The sequence below is a fragment of the Rhinopithecus bieti genome, unplaced genomic scaffold (assembly GCF_001698545.2).
Source record: "Rhinopithecus bieti isolate Rb0 unplaced genomic scaffold, ASM169854v2 scaffold_13689, whole genome shotgun sequence".
In the NCBI taxonomy this organism is placed as follows: Eukaryota; Metazoa; Chordata; class Mammalia; order Primates; family Cercopithecidae; genus Rhinopithecus; species Rhinopithecus bieti.
The window spans coordinates 2,199,640-2,220,335 of NW_016808044.1; the positions used below are offsets into that span (position 1 = coordinate 2,199,640).

At 48.3% G+C, this 20,696-nt stretch overlaps 1 protein-coding gene across 3 annotated transcripts in view; it reads left to right on the forward strand.

Annotated features, from left to right (window-relative positions):
- The window catches only part of GPAT4 (glycerol-3-phosphate acyltransferase 4), a 37,190-nt gene extending 16,700 nt beyond the window's left edge, over positions 1–20,490 (forward strand). Inside the window, exons 1-12 of one of the 3 annotated variants that reach the window (XM_017885313.1) lie at positions 3,019–3,312; positions 4,622–4,691; positions 4,858–5,158; positions 5,941–6,015; positions 7,124–7,213; positions 7,400–7,493; positions 8,101–8,216; positions 9,950–10,005; positions 10,523–10,608; positions 14,286–14,414; positions 14,500–14,579; positions 16,483–17,504. In XM_017885313.1, the coding sequence (XP_017740802.1) occupies positions 4,637–4,691; positions 4,858–5,158; positions 5,941–6,015; positions 7,124–7,213; positions 7,400–7,493; positions 8,101–8,216; positions 9,950–10,005; positions 10,523–10,608; positions 14,286–14,414; positions 14,500–14,579; positions 16,483–16,591 (1,191 nt within the window). In that variant the 5' untranslated portion in view covers positions 3,019–3,312; positions 4,622–4,636 and the 3' untranslated portion in view covers positions 16,592–17,504. Of the gene's footprint in view, positions 1–3,018; positions 3,313–4,621; positions 4,692–4,857; positions 5,159–5,940; positions 6,016–7,123; positions 7,214–7,399; positions 7,494–8,100; positions 8,217–9,949; positions 10,006–10,522; positions 10,609–14,285; positions 14,415–14,499; positions 14,580–16,482 lie in introns of those variants that run through there. The other 2 variants (XM_017885311.1, XM_017885312.1) reach the window with 2 other exon arrangements.
- Positions 20,491–20,696: the final 206 nt, after the last annotated feature.

A 20,696-nucleotide genomic window follows, 5' to 3' on the forward strand; every position in this document is an offset into this window, starting at 1 on the left:
AGCTGAAGAGACTAGTGCGATGGGCATTCATGCTGGGTCAGGCAGGTGTTACCTTGAATCCCAGGGCTTCCATTACTGGCTCTGAAAAGGCATTGAACTTTCCAGTGTTTCTTTGTCCAGAGAGTGGGAGTATTAATACTCCTTTTAACATGGTTGTAGTGAAAGAGGTCATCCTACTTACCCTGATGAGGAGTGTGATTTTAAAATAGCCTTGAGTAGGTTAAAGGACAAACTGAAGGAGACAGGAATTGGGGGGAAGATGATAGGAAATAGTTCCAGGTTTTGTCATTTTGGTTCTACTTTTCCATAAGGAGACCTTGATGGAGAGAAATATTGGGAGTTGATAAATTAAATCAGTGACTGCCTACTAAGTGGAAGGCACTCTCTCAGACTGTGCTGAAATGCACAAAGGGGTAAGTTCTGGCTGCTGCCTCTTGAGGTGTGTGTAGTCTAGTAGGAAAGACAAATATATGCATATATAACTAATTCAGAATGGGATACCAGTTGAAGTACACAGGCAGAGGTGAATTCTGATTGCAGGAATTGAGTAGGTAGCATTTCTTAGATTTGACATTTGAACTGGATCCTAAAAGGGAAAAGGATAGAGCATTCTAGAAGCACAGCTGATAAAGGCGAAAAGGTAAGTCTTGTTCAGAGATGGCACATAGTTCAGTAGAGCAAAAACACTGGGCACATGGAGGGAATGAGGTGGGTTATAATACTTTAGACATTGACATTGGGAAGTCAGTGAAGGTTTTTTTTTTTTTTTTTTTTGGAGACAGAGTCTCCCTCTGTTGCCCAGGCTGGAGTGCAGTGGTGCAATCTCGGCTCACTGCAATCTCCGCCTCCTGGGTTCAAGTGATTCTCCTGCCTCAGCCCCCTGAGTAGCTGGGATTACAGGCCTGTGCCCCCACACCTGACTATTTTTGTAGTTTTAGTAGAGATGGGGTTTTGCCATGTTGACCAGGCTGGTCTCAAACTCCTGACCTCAAGTGATCCACCCGCCTCAGCCTCCCAAAGTTCTGGGATTACAGGCGTGATCTGCTGCGCCCGGCCCATTGAAGGTTTTTGAACAAGAAAGTGGCATGACTGGACTCTGGCAGCATGTGTTCAGGTGGATCGGAGGGAGGCAAGAGGGAAGCAATTCAATAGGGAATAAGGGAGTGCAGAGAACAGGGCATGAACCGGGAGGCAGCTAGGTGAGAGCATCCTCTTGAGAGAAATGGCAAGAGCTTGCCATATCTTGCACTATGCATCTCTTCCATCTGGTGCTTCCTGAGCTGTGTGTCCTTTATCATAAAGCCATACATGGAAGTAAACCATTACCCTGAGTCTTGGGAGTCACTCCAGCAAATTGAACCTGAAGAGGGGTTGTGGGAACCCTGATTTATAGCTGGTCAGTCAGAAGTATGGGTCACAAGAGACTTTCAACTTGCATCTGAAGTAGGGGCAGTCATACGAGACTGACTCTCATAACTTGTGGAATCTGATACCAACTCCAGGTCGATAGCCTCAGAATTGAATTGAATTAGAGGACACCCAGCTGGTGCCTGCTGAAGATTTGCTCAGTTTGGGTTTGGGGGTGGCATTCCTCACACATCTGGTGTCAGGAGTGTGCTGTGTGAATATAGTGCAGAGAAGCAGTGTTTTCCCAGAGGCCCTTTGATTTGGTCCAATAGGGTTTGTAGGGGCCAAGGGAAAGCATCCCCATTGCCCTCTGAAGATTCACTGAAAAATCAACTCTCAAAAGCAGATTAATAAAAGAAAAGACATACAGATTTATTAGACATACAGATTTATTAATGTGCACAGGAGTTTTACAAAGATTTCAAAGAAATAGCCAGTTGGTTGATGCTTTTGTAGCATTTGAGGTTACAGAAGCAGTGGGGGCTCTGAGCATGGCCAAAAAACAGGCTATGACGGTAAATCAGGTGGCAATAGGTAACAAGAGGGAGAGAAGAGGAGGCCTGGCTGGCACGGGTGGTCTTGTGTAGATGAAACCTCACAGATAGCAGCCCTTCAAGAGTGTAGATGCTAAGTGTTTCTTTCAGACCTTTAAAAGCGTCTCAGTTCTTTCTAGATTCGGACAAGGAGGGAGGTGCTTCAGAGAAAGCCCATTGGCATCTGTTGTTTACTTCACTTTGTCTCCTCTACAGATGCAAATTCCTCCTGCAAAAGACAGCTTCTCCATTTTTCTTGCATTTCCAGTCCTTCTGAACAGTCATCTTGAAATATGACAAAGAAGTATATTTCAGGATGAAATATTTTGGTTTCTTTCAGGCCAAAAGGATCCAGTTCATTGATCAGCCATTTCTCAAACTCCTGGGCTTAAATGATCCTCCTGCCTGTGATGCTGTGATTACAGGTGTGAGCCACTGCACCCAGCCACCTGATCAGCCATTTCTTAACAGGCTGTTCAGCCCTCTCCTCGTTTCCCCTGCCCTTGTGACTTTGGACAATTCTTTCCTAAACACAGACATGTTTTGTCATGTTCCTGAAGTTAAAAAGCGGGGGGCCAAAGGGATGTTTATTACTGAACTGCCACAGAACTAGGAGATGTAGACTCTCAATTAGCAGATCCCTTTCCTGTGATGACAGAGACTGTAGCCATCTTGAATTTTGCACATTGAAACAGTCCTCAGACTGAAATTGTCATCCGTAAGAGGTCTGGTGTCATATATTCTCCACCTGTTGCAGTCTCATGGAGTCTCAGAATTGTCAGTACAGAATCAAGTTTCTCTCTCTCTCTTTTTTTTTTTTTTTTTTTTGGAGACAGGGTCTCGCTCTGTCTCCCAGGCTAGAGTGCAGCGGTGCGATCTCCGCTCACTGCAGCCTCAACTTCCCCTGGCTCCCATCTCAGCCTCTGGAGTAGCTGGGACTACAAGCACACACCACTATGCCTAGCTAATTTTTTTGTATTTTTTAGATACGGGATTTTGCCATGTTGCCCAGGCTGGTCTCAAACTCCTGGGCTCAACCGATCTTCCTGCCTTGACCTCCCAAAGTGTTCGCATTACAGGCGTGAGCCCCACTGCGTCTGGCTGCAAGTTGTTCACTTCTGATTATTCTTGCAGTGCCAAAACAGAGCCTGGCCAAAATGTAGAACCCTAAATTCTGGTTGAGTGACCTGTGTTTTTGCATGCCAGGATTCTTGTGAACTCTCTTGCCCCTTTTCACCTCTTCTCTAGTTCCAGGAAACCAGATGAGATTTACTTTCCTCCATTTTAGGTATTAACATTTTTAAAGGAAAGCTCATCTGTGCTTAGAGCCAAAAGACATCGATGGCCAAATATCTGAAACAGAGAAAGTCATGTGAGTTTTCTTGCCTTTGAACTTTCTTTGCGTGGTGACTTTGTGAGCCACCTTCCTTTCTAGACTGTGGGGTTTGAGATTTCCAGATGAGGTCAGATCACTGATTAAACTGGCGTGCAGCATTCGGCTTTGCTGGACCACGTGGTGCAGTCTTGCTGACCCTTTGGGCTTTGCCAGCAGAATCTGCACCATGTGCCCTGGGCCATGTACATCTTCCTGTGCCATAGAATGATGGGCTGGTGCCCACCGTGCATAACCGTGGAAGCCGAAGTTTGAGGCTTTTGAAATGCCCGTTCTGTTTTTCTGACTTGCTGTGGACATGACATAGCTTTCTCTCTAGTGATACCATATCAAAGAGGGGATAAGTGCACCCACGTTTTCACCTCTCATTTGATAGTGGAAGAGAACCAGCCTCTTATACCAGCTGTCTTATACCAGCGAAACCAGTTTTAATGAAGAGGGGTTCTAGGAAAAGCATCTTTTTCCTAGGTCTGTTCCAGAACTGTGTTATTTCAGTAATAATGAGGACAGAGTGCTTTGCATTTCCCCAGTTTTGTCCCATACACGATCTCATTTGATCCTAAGTGACCTCATGAAGTAGGAGGTTGAGGTAGTATCAATACTGTTTTGCAGATAAAGAAATCAAGATTCAGAGACTTGGAATGGGTTGCTTAATGAACACAGCTAGTGAGTGTAAACTTGGGAATTGAATCTGGGTTTTTTTCGGTTTCCTGATAGTGTTCTTTTTCTCCTTTAACACTATTAAGCCACTCCCAGGCCTTTCAATGTTAAGTTTTGGGATTCTATCATTAAAATGTTACTCCTATTACTGGACGGTCCAAACATATGTATTACTCAAGTTCTTTGTCTCCTTGAAAATGAAAATTGCTGCTTTCTTGGAGTAATTTGGTGGCAGGCAGTAGTTTACAGGATGTCTGGCTTTGCTGTTTTGAGTAGCTGCCATGGGGTAGTGCAGGAGGAATTGTGAGGTCTGTGTTGTCAGCGAGTGAGCTCCCTACAGCCCGGAGACAAAGAGACGTAGGCAGTGAGGAACCAGGCCTGAGGAACTCACCCCAGCTTCTTGAAGTTCCCAGTGTTTTGCTTAAGGTGACTTAACTCTTGGTCCCAGCTGTCAAGGAAGGGGCTTCTCGGGGGAGAGGTGGTTTGAGTTTCCTTCTAGACTATGTGCTTCTTGGCTACAGTCTTAAGTGACTAGGACTGAGGCTTTCACAGAACAGAAATGGAGGTGTTCACTGATTGAAAACAGATCTCATTCTCGCTCTTGTATCTTGCTTCCTTCCCCTCCTAGTGGGCTACCTTGAGAATGGAGCGAGGAGCCAAGGAGAAGAACCACCAGCTTTATAAGCCCTACACCAACGGTAAGATGGTGTGGTCCTTGTCCTGAGAGGTCCATTTGAACAGTGTTCCCCAGTGCTTCTGGTGCCACACACGCTCTTCCCTGCATTAGTGCAGGATGTGTGCTCTGAGTATGTCTTATGTGCTCTCCTGGAGCATGCTGCTTGACAGGGACACACTCTTTTGCAGGAATCATTGCAAAGGATCCCACTTCACTAGAAGAAGAGATCAAAGAGATTCGTCGAAGTGGCAGTAGTAAGGCTCTGGACAACACTCCAGAGTTCGAGCTCTCTGACATTTTCTACTTTTGCCGGAAAGGAATGGAGACCATTATGGACGATGAGGTGACAAAGAGATTCTCAGCAGAAGAACTGGAATCCTGGAACCTGCTGAGCAGAACCAATTATAACTTCCAGTACATCAGCCTTCGGCTCACGGTCCTGTGGGGGTTAGGAGTGCTGATTCGGTACTGCTTCCTGCTGCCGCTCAGGTGAGGCAGGGCCTGTGGGGAGTGGGGCTCGCTGCTGCCACCCCACTTGGTGCACGGCCCACCTGCCTGCTCTACTGTGTGTTGCCGTTTTAAAAAGGAGGAGGGAATGACTGTCACTAGCCAGGCCATGTGACTCTTTGGAGGGGTACACTGGTGATTCTCTTTCAGAGGCCCTTGGATTTTCTGCATATCAGACAGAAGTAGTTGGATTTCTTAAAGACAGCTTGCTTGTCTAGATCACAGCAAACACAGGGATAGGGCACATTGTGTGCTTTCTGCCACTCCTCCCTGGACGTGGCTCATTCTTTCCTGAAGCTTGCCTCTCAGGCACAGAGGCAGTATTGATCTTTCAGCTTCTCTGCACCATGTGCTGCTCTGAGTGTGACTTGCCAGATGCTAATACCCTTCAAGCTCCACTTCCTGTTGCTTCAGAGGGAAGCTGTGCTTCCACCGGGGTTTTCAGCCAAAGGGAAGGGGTGGGCAGCAGGGAGCAGCCCTGCGGCAGAACAGCCTGCTTAGGGTTTTCCAGCCTTCCAGCTGCCTGAGGCCTCAGGAGATGCTGGCGGCTGAGAGCCAGACCCATGGCTCACTGTCAGTTGCAATGAAAAGGATCTCTGGTTCTGATAGGCCTGCTCACATTTCTAGGTGAACTCTGGTCCAGATCCCAGGTGAGCAGGTCTTGGCGGTGGTTTTTGTGATGCCCGCTGTGATTTTCACACCTTCAGTTCTGTACTTGGTACAAGGATTTGCTGGCTATGCTCTAACTTTTCTTCTTCTTACAGGATAGCGCTGGCTTTCACAGGAATTAGCCTTCTGGTGGTGGGCACAACTGTGGTGGGATACTTGCCAAATGGGAGGTGAGTAGAATGTGGCAGTCCACACCTAAAGGACAGTTAGTTCTGGGAATGGTGCTCAGATATCGAAGGCCAGGCCCCTTCTTTGGACACAACCAAAGCCATGGAATCTTAGATGGATTAAATAACCCAGTGGTGGCCAGGCATGGTGGCTTATGCCTGTAATCCCAGCACTTCGGGAGGCTGAGGTGGGCGGATCACCTGAGGTCAGGAGTTCAAGACCAGCCTGGCCAGCATAGCGAAACCCTGTCTCTACTAAAAATACAAAAATTAGCCGGGTGTGGTGGCGGCTGCCTGTAATCCCAGCTACTTGGGAAGCTGAGGCAGGAGAATCCTTGAATCCGGTGGGCAGAGGTTGCAGTGAGCCAACACCACACCACTGCACTCCAGCCTGGGTGACAGAGCGAGACTCTGTTTCAAATAATAATAATAAGAAGAAGAATAACAACAACAGCAACCCAATGGTAACAATGGCATCAGCAGTAAAGTCTTTACTTTTTTTTATTTTGATCTATGACTGTTCTTTTTTTGTCCTTTAGCCCTCACGTTCTTCCTATTTTAAAGACAAAAGGGAGAAGCCACAAACATGTAAAGTCCAAGACTCAGATGCTAACAGATTTTACAGCTTGTTGTTTAGTTTTGAGCATTTGACTGTGTGGATAAAGTGGTGAGACAATACAGTTTTTAAAATGATATGAAATGTAGGGAGGTTTTGTCTGTTTGTGAAGAATATTTTGCTCCCTTCAGGAAATTCTGGGGCTTGGAAACCTTTCTTCTGCCTGGGCGGGTGAGGAGGTTGGCCTCTGGCCTTGGGCCTGCCACTGGGTGTTGACTGGGGGAACGGAATTCAGCCCGCCTGTGGTCTTTTGATGTCACATTCTAGGCTGTGAATTCTCCACCCACTGATTTGGGTGGATGTAAGCATGTCCCCTCTTTCTTTCCTTGTGTGTGAACATAAAGGTGGTCATGCATCACAGGGCTTTCCTGTACGTGCTCATGTCTATAAAAGCACTTTGCCGTCATAAAGGACTGCTGAACTGTTCAAGTCAGCAACTCTTTCTGTCTTCCTGTATGTAAAATAAAACCCAGAATCCTTGTCCTGTTGTTGCAGGTTTAAGGAGTTCATGAGTAAACATGTTCACTTAATGTGTTACCGGATCTGCGTGCGAGCGCTGACAGCCATCATCACCTACCACGACAGGTGAGAGTGCTTTGTATCGATAGGAAGGGAAATGGCACTGCAGGAAACACCACCCACCTATACTTGACCAAATGGGAAGACACTTCTGAGCTTTTAGTTAGAGCAGATGAAGCGTGTGAGGTGAGAGGTGTGTTACATGAACTGTTTCACACTAATTTTGGTTGCTTTGCATACATTTAAACCCAGGGAAAACAGACCAAGAAATGGTGGCATCTGTGTGGCCAATCATACCTCACCGATTGATGTGATCATCTTGGCCAGCGATGGCTATTATGCCATGGTAAGAGCTCTTTCCGGTGCATTCTTGAAGCAAGACTTCCTGCTTTAGACTGGTCAGGGCCAGGAGGGTCTAGGAGGGTCTAGGAGGCTCCTGGACCCTTCAGATAAACACTTGTATGCGTGGGCCACCACCTTACTGTCACTGTGGGGGCTCTGTGGGACTGTGATAGGAGATACCCTGGGTAGAGTGAGTGGTGAATGTGGTTGGAGAGGATGCTGAGGGCGGTCAGGCACACCAGCATGGGGAGAGGGAGGAGCTGGCAAGGACTGTGTCCAGAGCATCTGAGAATCTGCCCAGGGAGAGGCAGTTTTACACAGGGATTTGCACTACTTTAGTATTTTGTCTTAGGGGTTTCAGTTATGTTTTTAATTACCTATTTCTAGTATTACTGATTAAAAGGAGAAGTTTAAGATTTGGGGAGTCTTGGTAGTGGTTTCTTGGCAGTGAGCAACCTCCAGCCAGGAAGTGTTAGAGGTAAGAGATTGGACCAGCAAGCGTTAGAGGTAAGAGGTTGGACTGCTTATTTTGTGAGATCTGGGGCTTCCTAGAGTGGGGAGATTTGTGTGAGGATGACTTCACTACTAATGGGTCCTGTGCCTGCCCTTAGGTGGGTCAAGTGCACGGGGGACTCATGGGTGTGATTCAGAGAGCCATGGTGAAGGCCTGCCCGCACGTCTGGTTTGAGCGCTCGGAGGTGAAGGATCGCCACCTGGTGGCTAAGAGGTAACGGACAGAACACTGCTGTTCTGCTTGGCCGGTTAGAATGCTGAAAAGGTTTCAGGGAGTTATCCCTCCACAGTGTAGTTATATGCCTTCTATCATAAGTCTATACTGCTTTCATAATAATTTTTTCCTAAAACATGAGATTTTAAAAGTGGCCGGGTGTGGTGGCTCATGCCTGTAATCCCAGCACTGTGGGAGGCCGAGGTGGGCAGATCACTTGAGGTCAGGAGTTCAAGACTAGCCTGACCAACATGGTGAAAATACAAAATACTAAAAATACAAAAATTAGCTGAGTGTGGTAACGGGCATCTGTAATCCCAGCTACTAGGGAGACTGAGGCAGGAGAATCGCTTGAACCGGGGAGGCAGAGGTTGCAGTGAGCCGAGATCGCACCATTGCACTCCAGCCTGAGCGACAGAGTGAGACTCTATTTTAAAATTTAAAAAAAGTATAGAAACTCTAGTATTATTTACCAAGTTAATGATGTTTCTTAACCTTTTTTTATTCCTTGTATCCATCGTAATAAACAAAATACGAACTTTTACTGCTATTTGAAACCTCAAAATGAATTCATTTATCACAAATAAAAAGAAACCTAGGGCAGTGGAACAAAGTACTACTCTGTTTTCAAACTTTAAGAAGGTGAATCTGGTGTAAGTAATGCAAAGAGATTTGCAGCAGAAAGAGACATCAAGACAGTTGAGACCAAGCCACAGGCCTGTAATCCCAGTGCTTTGAGAGCCCGAGAGTTCAAGACCAGCCTGGGCAACATAGGGAGACCTCATCTCTACAAAAAATTTAAAATTAGCCAAGCATGGTGGTACACTCCTGTAGTCCCAGCTACTTGGGAGGCTTACGTAGGAGGATCGCTTGAGCCAGGAAGGGTGAGACTGCAGTGAGCTGTGATTGCACCACTGTATTCCAGCCTGGGCAACACAGGGATACCCTGTCTCAAAAAATAACAAATAAGAAAAGACAGTTGAGATTATCTTCCATAGAGACAGATGAACCCTCTCCTAACTCCCTTTGCTACATCTCAGGGACAGAGCATTGAGTCAGCAGGGCTGGGCCCAGCCTCACAACTGTTACACAGTCTAGTGCCACAGGTTTATTGAGGGGGCCATGCCCAGGCCTTGTGGCAGGCATCTCCTTCAAGTGGCCCCCAGGTTGAGTGGCATCGTTGGTGCTCCGATGTTCACACAGAATTGAACAGTTCTGTGAATTAAATAATAACCTGATTTTCTCTATCCATATACATTTTTTCTTGATGAGCATTAGATTATGGGTTTAAAAGGATACGGTCATGCTTATTAACTTTTTCTTTTTTCTTTTTTCTGAGAGAGTCTTGCTCAGTTGCCCAGTTTGGAGTGCAGTGGCGCGATCGGCTCACTGCAAGCTCCGCCTCCTGGGGTTCCTGCCATTCTCCTGCCTCAGCCTCCCAAGTAGCTGGGACTACAGGCGCCCGCCACCACGCCTGGCTAATTTTTTGCATTTTTAGTAGAGACAGGGTTTCACCGTGTTAGCCAGGATGGTCTCGATCTGACCTCGTGATCCGCCCGCCTCGGCCTCCCAGAGTGCTGGGATTACAGGCGTGAGCCACTGCGCCCGGCCCTGCTTATTGACTTCTTATAATCGAAACTAGTGTCACAAATAAATAGGTTATTTATAAACGTATTTTGACAATGATGTGTATAAGGTTGTCTGATCCTTCATTTTATTTTCCTCTTTGAAAGACTGACTGAACATGTGCAAGATAAAAGCAAGCTGCCTATCCTCATCTTCCCAGAAGGTAAGAAGGGGTTGGTTGCCACAAAGTGCTTCTGTGAGGAGTGCGAGAGTGTGATGCTGATGTTTCGTGGGAACCAAGGCCCTCAGCCCTTGTTGGGGTTGTCTGTTTTCACTGAATAATGTTAGGTCCCCTTTAGATTGGAAGTAGGACTAAAAACTCAGGCAAGTTCAGAATTTGAACTAAGAATGCCATAGTGTAAACTCCCCAAATGCAGGAATTTCTTCTGTAATGTTTCAGCTCCTCATGGAGCTCGTGGAGTCCTCCTAAGGCCACTGCGCGTCTCTGCTTTATCCAGGCTGTGTGCATGAATCAGGGAAAGTGGTCCTGTAGCAGGAGAATTGGAGGCACCATCTTCCCTGTCTCTGTTAAGTGTTTGTTTTTAAGTTAGGGAGATGACAGATGTATCTTATTGGAGGAACCATTAGAAGAATTTTGACTGTTGTAGTCTTTAAGAAACGCCTAATATCTGGGGTAAAGGGCCAACAGAAATAGCATTTTATTGTCTCCTGCATTTTAGGAACCTGCATCAATAATACATCGGTGATGATGTTCAAAAAGGGAAGTTTTGAAATTGGAGCCACAGTTTACCCTGTTGCTATCAAGGTACAAGACCTCCGATGGTACACACTGTCATTATTGGAGCTGCTGTGAGTGGAGCGCAGCAGGAGGAGGTGGAGGAAGGAGCTGGGGTCACCAGTCTGTGGTCGATGCCCTCAGCAGAGTGACATGGGACTGGGCTGATGTGGGTCAAGTGCTGCCGGAGGAGGATGCTGAGCACTCAGCACCCCCTTAGAAGGGCCTGGGGAGTGTGGGATGGAGGACAGCCAGATTCCCGCCTGCATGCTGCTGCCGCTACCATTCGGGAAACGGCAAGCCCTTCACTTCTTAGTTTGCTTCATAAACCTAGCTGGAATGTAGGCCCCTCCACCTGGAAAGGTGACTGATTGCAGGGCACAGAGGTGTAGTTTCAAGCTGGATTTTTGCATTTTGGGGGAGCTGGCGAGGATGGGGGGGGTCCTTATTCCAGCGCAGTGGGAGAAACAGCTTCACTGCTTTTAGTTATGTCATCTTTTAGACCTACAGCAGCTCCTGACAATGAGATGGACCCTGGGAGTTTATCTAATCTACGTTGACACTTTAGGAACTGCTCCTCTAACCCTTCAGACACCCAGAGCTATAGGATGTGATTAGCCAGTCATCTGCACTTTGTTCCTCCCTGATCTTACCCTCTCCACATCCACGAGGCCTCACATCATGACACCTACAAAACACAGGCCATCCTCAGTGTGGTTAAAGTATTTAGACTGCAGCCTGAGAGCTTGGTAAAATGGTAAGCAGATATGAGTCAGGCTCACGCTTAGAATTTCTTTTATAGGGGACTGTGGGTTGTCTGCAGAGCCTTCTGTAGAGTTGGTTCTGACTTTCTTTTCACCTTGCCAGTGCCACTGGACAGGTGTTACTCCTGGTGAGACAGATGCTCACCAGCCACTCACTGTTCATCATTTAGGCAGAGGACCAGGCCAGGAATGGCAGATGAATATTGCCTACAGGGGACTCTGATTGACAGGTTAGGACTCACCAGAGCCTGAGGGTGCAGTGTCTGGGTACAGCAAGAAAGAGGAACATAGTCTGGTAGCAGAGTCTGCCTTGGGTGTGGGAGTGGGGAGTGGCATCTGCATCCTATATTCTGGCAAAACGAGGACAGGTGCTTTGCAGTGTGACCGTGAAGCTGCTGAATGGAAGCCCTTGCTGCTCCCTCTGGAACAGTGGCTCTTGAACTTAGGCTGCATCAGCATTGCCTGGAGGGATTGTTAAAATGCAGATTTCTGGGCCCCACACCCAGGGTTTCTGAACTTCCCATTCTTTTTCTTTTGAGGCAGGGTCTCAGTCTGTCACCCGGGCTGGAGTGCAGTGGCACAATCATGACTCACTGCAACCTCGACCTCCCACATTCAGGTGATTCTCGTGTCTCAGCCTCCCAAGTAGCTGGGATTACAGGTACACGCCACCACACCCAGCTAATTTTTTAATTTTTGTAGAGACGGAGTTTCACCCCAGACTGGTCTAGAACTCCTGGGCTCAAGTGATTCGCCTGCCTTGGCCTCTCAAAGTGCTGGGATTACAGGCCTGAGCCACCCCTCTGGGTCTTCTGAATTTCCATTCTAACATGTTCTGGGTGGCACTGATGGTGCCAGTTGGGACCACACTGTGGCAGCCACAGTTCTGAAGCTGCTCTTAGCTGCTGTTGAAACACGAACCCTGAGGAGTTTCCGCTCCTCTCCAAAGTAAATGCTTATAAATTTTAGATACATTTCCATTCAGTCCACAGAGTAGAGCCCATGTATGGCTAAGAACATCTGGTCTACAGATTACTGGTTTTTGTGAACCCTTTATTGGTAACCAAACTTGGATAACCTTAGTGATTTCCAGGCTCTTCTTATACTCACACCGGAATTCCGCCATGACCTGATGTGAGGAGTGTGTCACTGTGTTGAGCTTCTGCCTTGTTTCTCTGTCCACACACACTGCCCAGTGTGGAATAGAGAATCAGCCCGAAACAAAGGGTTCTCACACTCTTGTGACATCAGAATTTCCGTCCATATCAGGCTTTATAAAATATAACGACATGACCAGGTGCGGTGGTTCATGCATGTAATCCCAGCACTTTGGGAGGCTGAGGCAGGTGGATCACTTAAGGCCAGGAGTTTGAGACAAGCCTGGCCAATATGGTGAAACCCCGTCTCTACTAAAAATACAAAAAAATCAGCTGGGCATAGTGGCAGGCGCCTGTAGCCCCAGCTACTCAGGAGGCTGAGGCAAGAGAGTGGCGTGAACCCGAGAGGCGGAGCTTGCAGTGAGCCGAGATAGCGCCACTGCACTCCAGCCTGGGCAACAGTGCGAGACTCTTAGCTCAAAAAATATGTATATATAATAATAATAAAAATAAAAAATAAAATAAAATAATTCTTTCTGATCGTACACATTAGCTTAGTTTTAAAAACTTATTATTTTCCCTTGTTTCTGTTGGTATTATAATAACCCATTAAGCCTTCTGTGGTTAAATCTAAATTTCTTAGCTTCTATAATTAAGCCTAAATTACCTTCATTTTTGTAGTTAGGGCCACAGTCTTGTCAAAATTATCCAATTTTTATACTGTGGATCATAGAAGTTAGGCTGGAAAGGCCTAAAAGATCATAGAGTTCAACCCCACCCCAGCCCACGCTCACATGTGGGACCCTGCCCTGAGCTACTTCTCAGGCTTTCCCAGGAAAAGGGCATTTTTGATGTTGTTGGCAGCATGGCCGTGTGGCATAACTCTTGAAATTCTGGCTCCTTTATTTTTCCACTCTGGTCCTGGATGTTTGCACAAGGTCAGCCTACTGCCTTGTATACAGGATCCCTTCAGACATTTGCTGGCAGCACCAGGCACTTTGTCCAGGCGTTCTCAAGCACCCAGGTCCTCCTGTTGCTCCTTGCGCAACTTCCTCCGGAGCTTACCCACCCTGATCACCTGCCCCTCCAGCTGCTGGTTTGGTGAGAATGTGGGTCACAGCTGCAGCCACATTTTCCGCAAAACGCCACTGAAGTGCTGCCTTTTGCCTCCATTAGAGCCACTGGCAAATGAAAGGATCTGATACCTGCTTCATGGTAGAAGCAGCCTATGTGGTTGAGACCTCCCGGGGCTATCAGCGTGAGCACAGAGCCGTCTCCTGAACAGACGACTGACTTTGTTGAAAGTGTAAATGCAAAAGCTTTCTAATAGTTTCCTCCCTGGTCTGGGCACCAGAAATCATATTTAAAACTTGGTGTTTGTGTAAGAAAATATCTTTATTTGGGGGAGGTACACTAGATGAATGACAGGATGCTGGGAGGGGAGAGATGGAGCAAGTGGGAAACGGTGGTGGTGGTTGAATCAGGGAATGGGTACATGGGAGTGCATGATCCTTTTCTCCCTGGTTTTGAAGATGTTTGAAAACTTTATATACCTATGAGTAAGACCTGAAACTAATCAAAGAGGGAGACATTTGCTTGAGGCAGGCTGTCAGGGGAGCCTTACTTACTGATCTGCAGCAGAGGCCAGGTCCCTCGGGGGAGAGCAGTGTTGCTCGCAGTCAGAACCGGCCACATGGAGAGGGGCTTCCGCAGTACTCATGCAGGGTCAGGGAGCAGCGCCCCGGTACCAGCATGGCCCAGTGGAGTCACTCACAGCAATCGCTGTGGACTCGCACACGTTGTGAGAACTACTCACGTCTTACCTTCAGCTTTCCACTGTTTTCAGTATGACCCTCAATTCGGTGATGCCTTCTGGAACAGCAGCAAATACGGGATGGTGACGTACCTGCTGCGAATGATGACCAGCTGGGCCATTGTCTGCAGCGTGTGGTACCTGCCTCCCATGACTAGAGAGGTGAGTGCCTGCCCCAGGCAGATCTGCACCTGCTCTGTGTAACGTCAAGCCAGGGCTGAGTGGTCTCATTTGTTCTTTCTTACAGGCAGATGAAGATGCCGTCCAGTTTGCGAATAGGGTGAAATCTGCCATTGCCAGGCAGGGAGGACTGGTGGACCTGCTGTGGTAAGTTTAGAGCCAGGCCTTATCAGCTGAGTTCCTGCAGCAGATGCTGTGTCATTGACTTCACTTACATGTCATTCCCCCTGCTGTGGAGAATTCAACTTGTCAGCTCTAGAGAGAGCAGTTTGACTCTCCCTGAATTCCAACCCAGAAGTGCCCTGTGCTTCCTTGACCTTGGGGAACCTGGATCAGGGACACTTGGACTGAAGCCGTTGATTCTGTGTACCTTTCTGGGGTTTGAACCCGTCTTCCAGGACACCTGGACAGTGCCCTTCTCTGGGTGGGCATGACCTGCTACTGATCTGAAAACCTCAAGAAGGCAGGGTGACTTTCCCTGGTCCCAGTGTATCTAGCAAAATTGAACCATCCTTAGAAAGGCAAAGGTTGTGTTTGTTGTATTCAGCTTATTACCTAATAGAGCAGGATTGACATACTTTTTCTGTAGTCAGTAAATATTTTAGGGTTTGCAGGCCATATGGTGTCTGTTGGAGCTACTGATCTCTGCCATTGTAGTTTGAAAACAGTCTATAAACCAATGAGCATGGCTGTGTTCCAATAAAACTTTATTTACAAAAACAGGTATCAGCTGGATGTGGCCCATGGGTTGCATTTGACCAGCCCTTATACTAGAGTATAAGGTAGTTTTATCCCAAACAGTAGGAGAGTGACCAGGGGTGAACGCTGGTTCAGAGAAACTTTTCCACTCTATGGGTCACTTAGGTTTAAAAGCCAAGGGTCAACTGGGGAGAGCATTTGACTTAGATGGGCATTATCTATGAGAAAAGAAAGGGTAGAAATTCACATTGTAAACCCAACTGTATAGTCTCAGGGATTAGATTGGCTCTCAGATCATGGCCTTTTAAAAAATGCTAGCGTGGATTGTGCACTCATTGTGTGCCAGCCACCGAGCTTCTGGGGCCCTGTGTGATCATCTCTTTCACCCTCACAGTAGCTGCAGCCCTGTAAACAGTGTTCCCATTTTACAGATGAGAAACTGATACTTAGGTTAAATCACTTTTTTCCAAAGTCATAACATTAGCACTGGAGCTAGATTTTGCATCCACATCTAACAGACTTTTAGAGCTTCGAGGTTTAACTTCTGCCCCATCTTCCCATCTCTAAGAAAGACAGAGTGGCTGCTTTTAAAAACCATGCCTTTGCTATGGATTTTAAAGGGTGTAGTGGAGAGACTGAAAGCAGGCTTGGATTTTTATAAGTTGTTGAAGGTGGTGATAATTCTAGAGTGTAGGCGCAGAGGGGACCAGCAGGTGAGAGGGAATGGGACTGTAACGAAACAACCCCAAGTCTGATAGGTTGGTTTGGGGCTGCTGCAGGGAGGCACTGGGGCAGTGAGGTTGGGACTCTGAGAGGCAGCCCCGGAGATAAATCTCCATTCCTGACGGCACTCTTTTTTGAGCATGGAAGAAGTCAGAACGTGTATTACCCCTTGTGTTAGCTCTCTGCATGAATTCAGAGTATCACTGGGTCTGAATTAAACAAATGACATTTTACAGATCGATATTACAGATGTTACGAGTCGATATTTCGGAAGCATGTCTACCTTCCGTAATGCCAGAATTCCTCCTCTTCCTTTGTGAGGTGAAGATGAATGTTAGAGTAGAAAGAATTGTAAACTCCTTGGTAGGTTTAAGCAGTTACCAAGTACTTTCAATGTGAGTAGTAAATTCTTACTCCAGGGCAAGAGTGGACCTTTTGAGATAGAAAGGGTGAATATTGGGAGCCCAGAGCCCCAGATCCCCTGAGGTTGTCATGGTGAGAGTGCCACGGGGTACCCTGTTTCTGGCAGGTTTTTCTTGGTATTTGGGCAGCACGGTGCATCTCCCATGGTGTGAGGGTGCCTGGGAACCCTCTTGGCTGTTACTACATCCAGCCTTTGTCTCTCCAGGGATGGGGGCCTGAAGAGGGAGAAGGTGAAGGACACGTTCAAGGAGGAGCAGCAGAAGCTGTACAGCAAGATGATCGTGGGGAACCACGAGGACAGGAGCCGCTCCTGAGCCTGCCTCCAGCTGGCTGGGGCCACCGTGCGGAGTGCCGACGGGCTCGGAGCTGGAGTTGCCGCCGCCGCCCCCACTGCTGTGTCCTTTCGAGACTCCAGGGCTCCTCGGGCTGCTCTGCATCCCAGGACTCCGGCTTTCGCCGAGCCGCAGCGGGATCCCTGTGCACCCGGCACAGCCTGCCCTTGGTGGTCTGAACGGATGCTGCTGGGTGTCACAACCCAGGACGAGATGCCTTGTTTCTTTTACAATAAGTTGTTGGAGGAATGCCATTAAAGTGAACTCCCCACCTGTGCACGCTGTGCGGGCTGAGCGGTTGGGGAGATGTGGCCACGTTCTTGTGCTAGGGATGGCGGGACAAGAGTCTGTTATGCAAGCCCGTGTGCCAGGGATGTGCTGGGGGTGGCCACCCACTCTCCAGGAAAGGCACAGCTGAGGCACTGTGGCTGGCTTCGGCCTCAACATTGCCCCCAGCCTTGGAGCTCTGCAGACATGATAGGAAGGAAACTGTCATCTGCAGGGGCTTTCAGCAAAATGAAGGGTTAGATTTTTATGCTGCTGCTGATGGGGTCACCAAAGGAAGGGGAAGAGGCCAGGTGGACCGCTGACTGGGCCGTGGGGAGAACATGTGTTCATACTCCAGGCTAACCCTGAACTCCCCATGTGATGCGCACTCTGTTGAATGTGTGTCTCAGTTTCCCCATCTGTAACCTGAGTCGGGAGGAAGGGTGGTGATTCCTACCTCACAGGGCTGTTGTGGGGATTAGAGTGCTGCGGGTGAGTGAAGGACACGTCACGTTCAGTGTTTCAAGTACAGGCCCACAAAACGGGGCAGGGCAGGCCTGAGCTCAGAGCTGCGGCACTGGGCTTTGGATTTGTTCTTGTGAGTAAATAAAAGTGGCTGGTGAATGAACTGGGGGACTTCTCCCTTTACTTTCTCCCCTGGCTGTGGCCCTGAGTAGCGGGCTTCTCGTGAGAATTCCCGTTCTCTTCTGGGAGCATGGCCCTGGGGCTGCGGAGAAGCTACCTGACTGCTGGAGCGAGGAACCCTGCAGCTGAGAAGGTGAACGGGCTCGTCTCAGATGCTTGCAGATCTTTGGTTAATTTAGAATTTCCAGCACAGACGTGAATTTCTCCAGAGATTGGGGATACACGGGGTGCTGATGTGAGGCCTAGGGGAAGCAATGAGTAAACTCCAGGGCGGGGGAGGAGCGGGGCCCAGGGAGGGCTGCAGAGGGGCAGGGTGGGCAGGGCATGTGCTGCATGGTGGCGTCCACACAGCCAGAGCAGGCACCACAGGGAAAAGACTTGGCCACTGGTGCCTGCTGTACAGTCAACAGTGGAGGCAGAGCCAAGGCCAAATAGCCCCTCTGGGTTCTGGGGTTTCACCAATTTGATGCCCCTCCGCCCCCCATTCATGTGCCACTAGCCCTCACTTAGGGCCCGCGCTCCCTTGTGGCACAGTCATGACGCCTCAGGATTTTGTGCCAGTGGTGCCGTGTCGTGTCCCTAAGGTCGCCCTGTGTCCTGTGGTTCAGGGAGGGGTGGGAGGGAAGCCGTGTTCGTGGGGCTGCAGACGGATCCACTTTGTCATGTGGGGACCTGCTGGGTTGGCCCTGCAGTCTCCCTTTCTCTGCGCCTACCTGTGACCTCCCCGGGAAAGCCTCCCATTTCCTCACCTGCCCTGTTGCCAGCCCAGGGGAAGTCCTCTTTCTGCTCTGAAATGAAGACTGAAAAAATAAAGTCAGTGTTATGACTAATAACAGTCTCTTAGGAACTGTTTTACAAAATACTTAAGAATGAAAAGTGATTTTCAGCTTTTATAGGTGATGTTTACAGTGTTTGTAAACTAACTGGAGGGATCAGAGATCAGGTTCTCTTTTAAAAAGTTCATCTGAAACTTTATGATTTGTTACTTTCGTGATTTGCATAGGTATTTATGTATACACACACAGGTTTTGCTTTTGTTTGTCTCACATTCAGCACAGCTGTCTGCAGCCCCTGCCGGCAGGTATGGCCACACCTGGTGTGAAGTCACGTGGATTCAGCGCTGTGGAGGGAAGTCCTGTGCGGGCCAGGCAGTGAGGAGAGGACTGACTGTCACGCCTGCAGAAACAAAACCTCCCCTTTCTGTGTATGCCTTCTATCATCATCCAGGCGACTGCTCCATCCTTTTAAATTAGGGGTCCTGCAGGCCCCAAGTGACCCATAGTGTATCTGGTTTGGGATGACTGAGTTGGTCTTATGGGACAAAACCTCAAGACACTTAAAAACATGCAAAGTACAAAATAATGTGTTCCCTCCTGTTACCCCAGTGAGGGTGGGGCTGAGCCGGGAATGACACCCGGTGGTGTAATGAGTGCAACAAGTGCTGGCTAGCTGCTAACCCCCCTCCAAGCCTGCTGCATCTTCACTTCTCTGCGTCTGTCTTCTGAGTCATAACTAGGGACTTGGCTAGATGACCTCAGAGACCCCCTCCATATCTGAATTTTCTATTTTGAAGCCCATAGTTCAAACTTTGGTTTTGATCTCTGAAGTCTTCTGGGTTTGGAAATACGGGAAGTCAGCTTTGAATCCATTGCTTCTCTAAAACATCGGGGCTAGAGGAACTAACCCACTTGAGGGTGACCTCAAGGGCTTTAGGCGGCCGTGGGGCTGGTGCCACACTGCTCTCAGGCAGGGCAGTGTCCATTGTGGATCTCGGACAGCCTTTTTTACTCAAACATGAGACCTTGCACCCACCAGTTAGGGAACTTTTTTTTTCTTTTTTTAACACAGTTTCACTCTTGTTGCCCATGCTGGAGTGCAATGGCACAATCTCAGTTCACTGCAACCTCCATCTCCCGGGTTCAAGTGATTCTTCTGCCTCAGCCTCCAAGTAGCTGAGATTACGGGCATGCACCACCACACCCAGCTAATTTGTTGTATTTAGTAGACTGGATTTCACCATGTTGGTCAGGCTGGTCTCAAACTCCTGATCTCAGGTGATTCTCCTCAGTCTCCCAAAGTTCTGGGATTACGGGCGTGAGCCACCGCACCCAGCCAAGAGGGAATTTTGTGATAAAGCTAGCGGGATTCCCTTGACAGCAGAACCAGCTTTGGGACTTCATGCTTCACTGTGTCAGAATCCAGTCCCTGCTGCTGCCTTTCAGAGATAGAAGAGGCTTGATGTGTGAGGGGTCGGGGGAGTGCTCCAGATCCCTGAATGTCCATCCCACACCAGTGACAGGCACTTTTGGGCGCCATCGTGTGACCTTCATGGCAGAACAAACAGTGGGCACTAACCCTGTTGTCCTGTGGAAATCTGAGTCTCTGAATCCTGCCGTTTCCTTCCTGGAATTGGCCAGGAATTTGATTGTCTGGGCTAGTGCTTGCTGCTGTCCCCTGATGCATAAAGGATCCCCCCGTGTCATAGGTCCCACCCGCCTGCTGTGCATCCCGGGTGGCCAGACTCAGCTTCTGCAGGTGCACTTGTCCTGGGTGGCCCGGCCCGTGGGCTGGAAGAGCAGCGCGCTGCCTCGCAGACAGGTTAAGAGATGGGCACGCGGCCATCCGTCTTCTACAGCACGCACACCCCGCTCTCCCCCCAGTCAATATGTCTCTCTCCGATGGGAAAGTTAATAAATTTTGCTCTAGATTAAAAGTATTGATCATTTCATTTGTAAACGATAAATAAAAAGGGGGAACTTTTCATTGCGCCAGGGGTGGCGCCTGGCGTGTGTTGTGGGGGTGATTGCGCTGGCTGCCGGGGGGTGGGCTTCTCATATGCATTCTGGCCGGCCAGCTGCATTGATTTCCTATTAGTCTCCCAGCACCACCCAGTAACACATCATTTCAGTACCTGCTATTAATGGTCTTTTGATAAATAATCACTTGTAAGTCAATAAATTTTTATTAAACAGTGTGGCTCTTTGATTTATTAAAATCCGACCGTGTTTGTCTAGGAGAAAAGGGATGCCGAATTGAAGTGGAGGTTTTCATACATCTTCCTGGCGCAGAGCAGTCACCACGCACTCCAGAGAAAAACAATTGCATTTTAACAGAAACAAAATGGCCGAGTTTGGAACTTGGGCCCAGGGAAACTTTGTCTCCGTCAGCCTGAGGC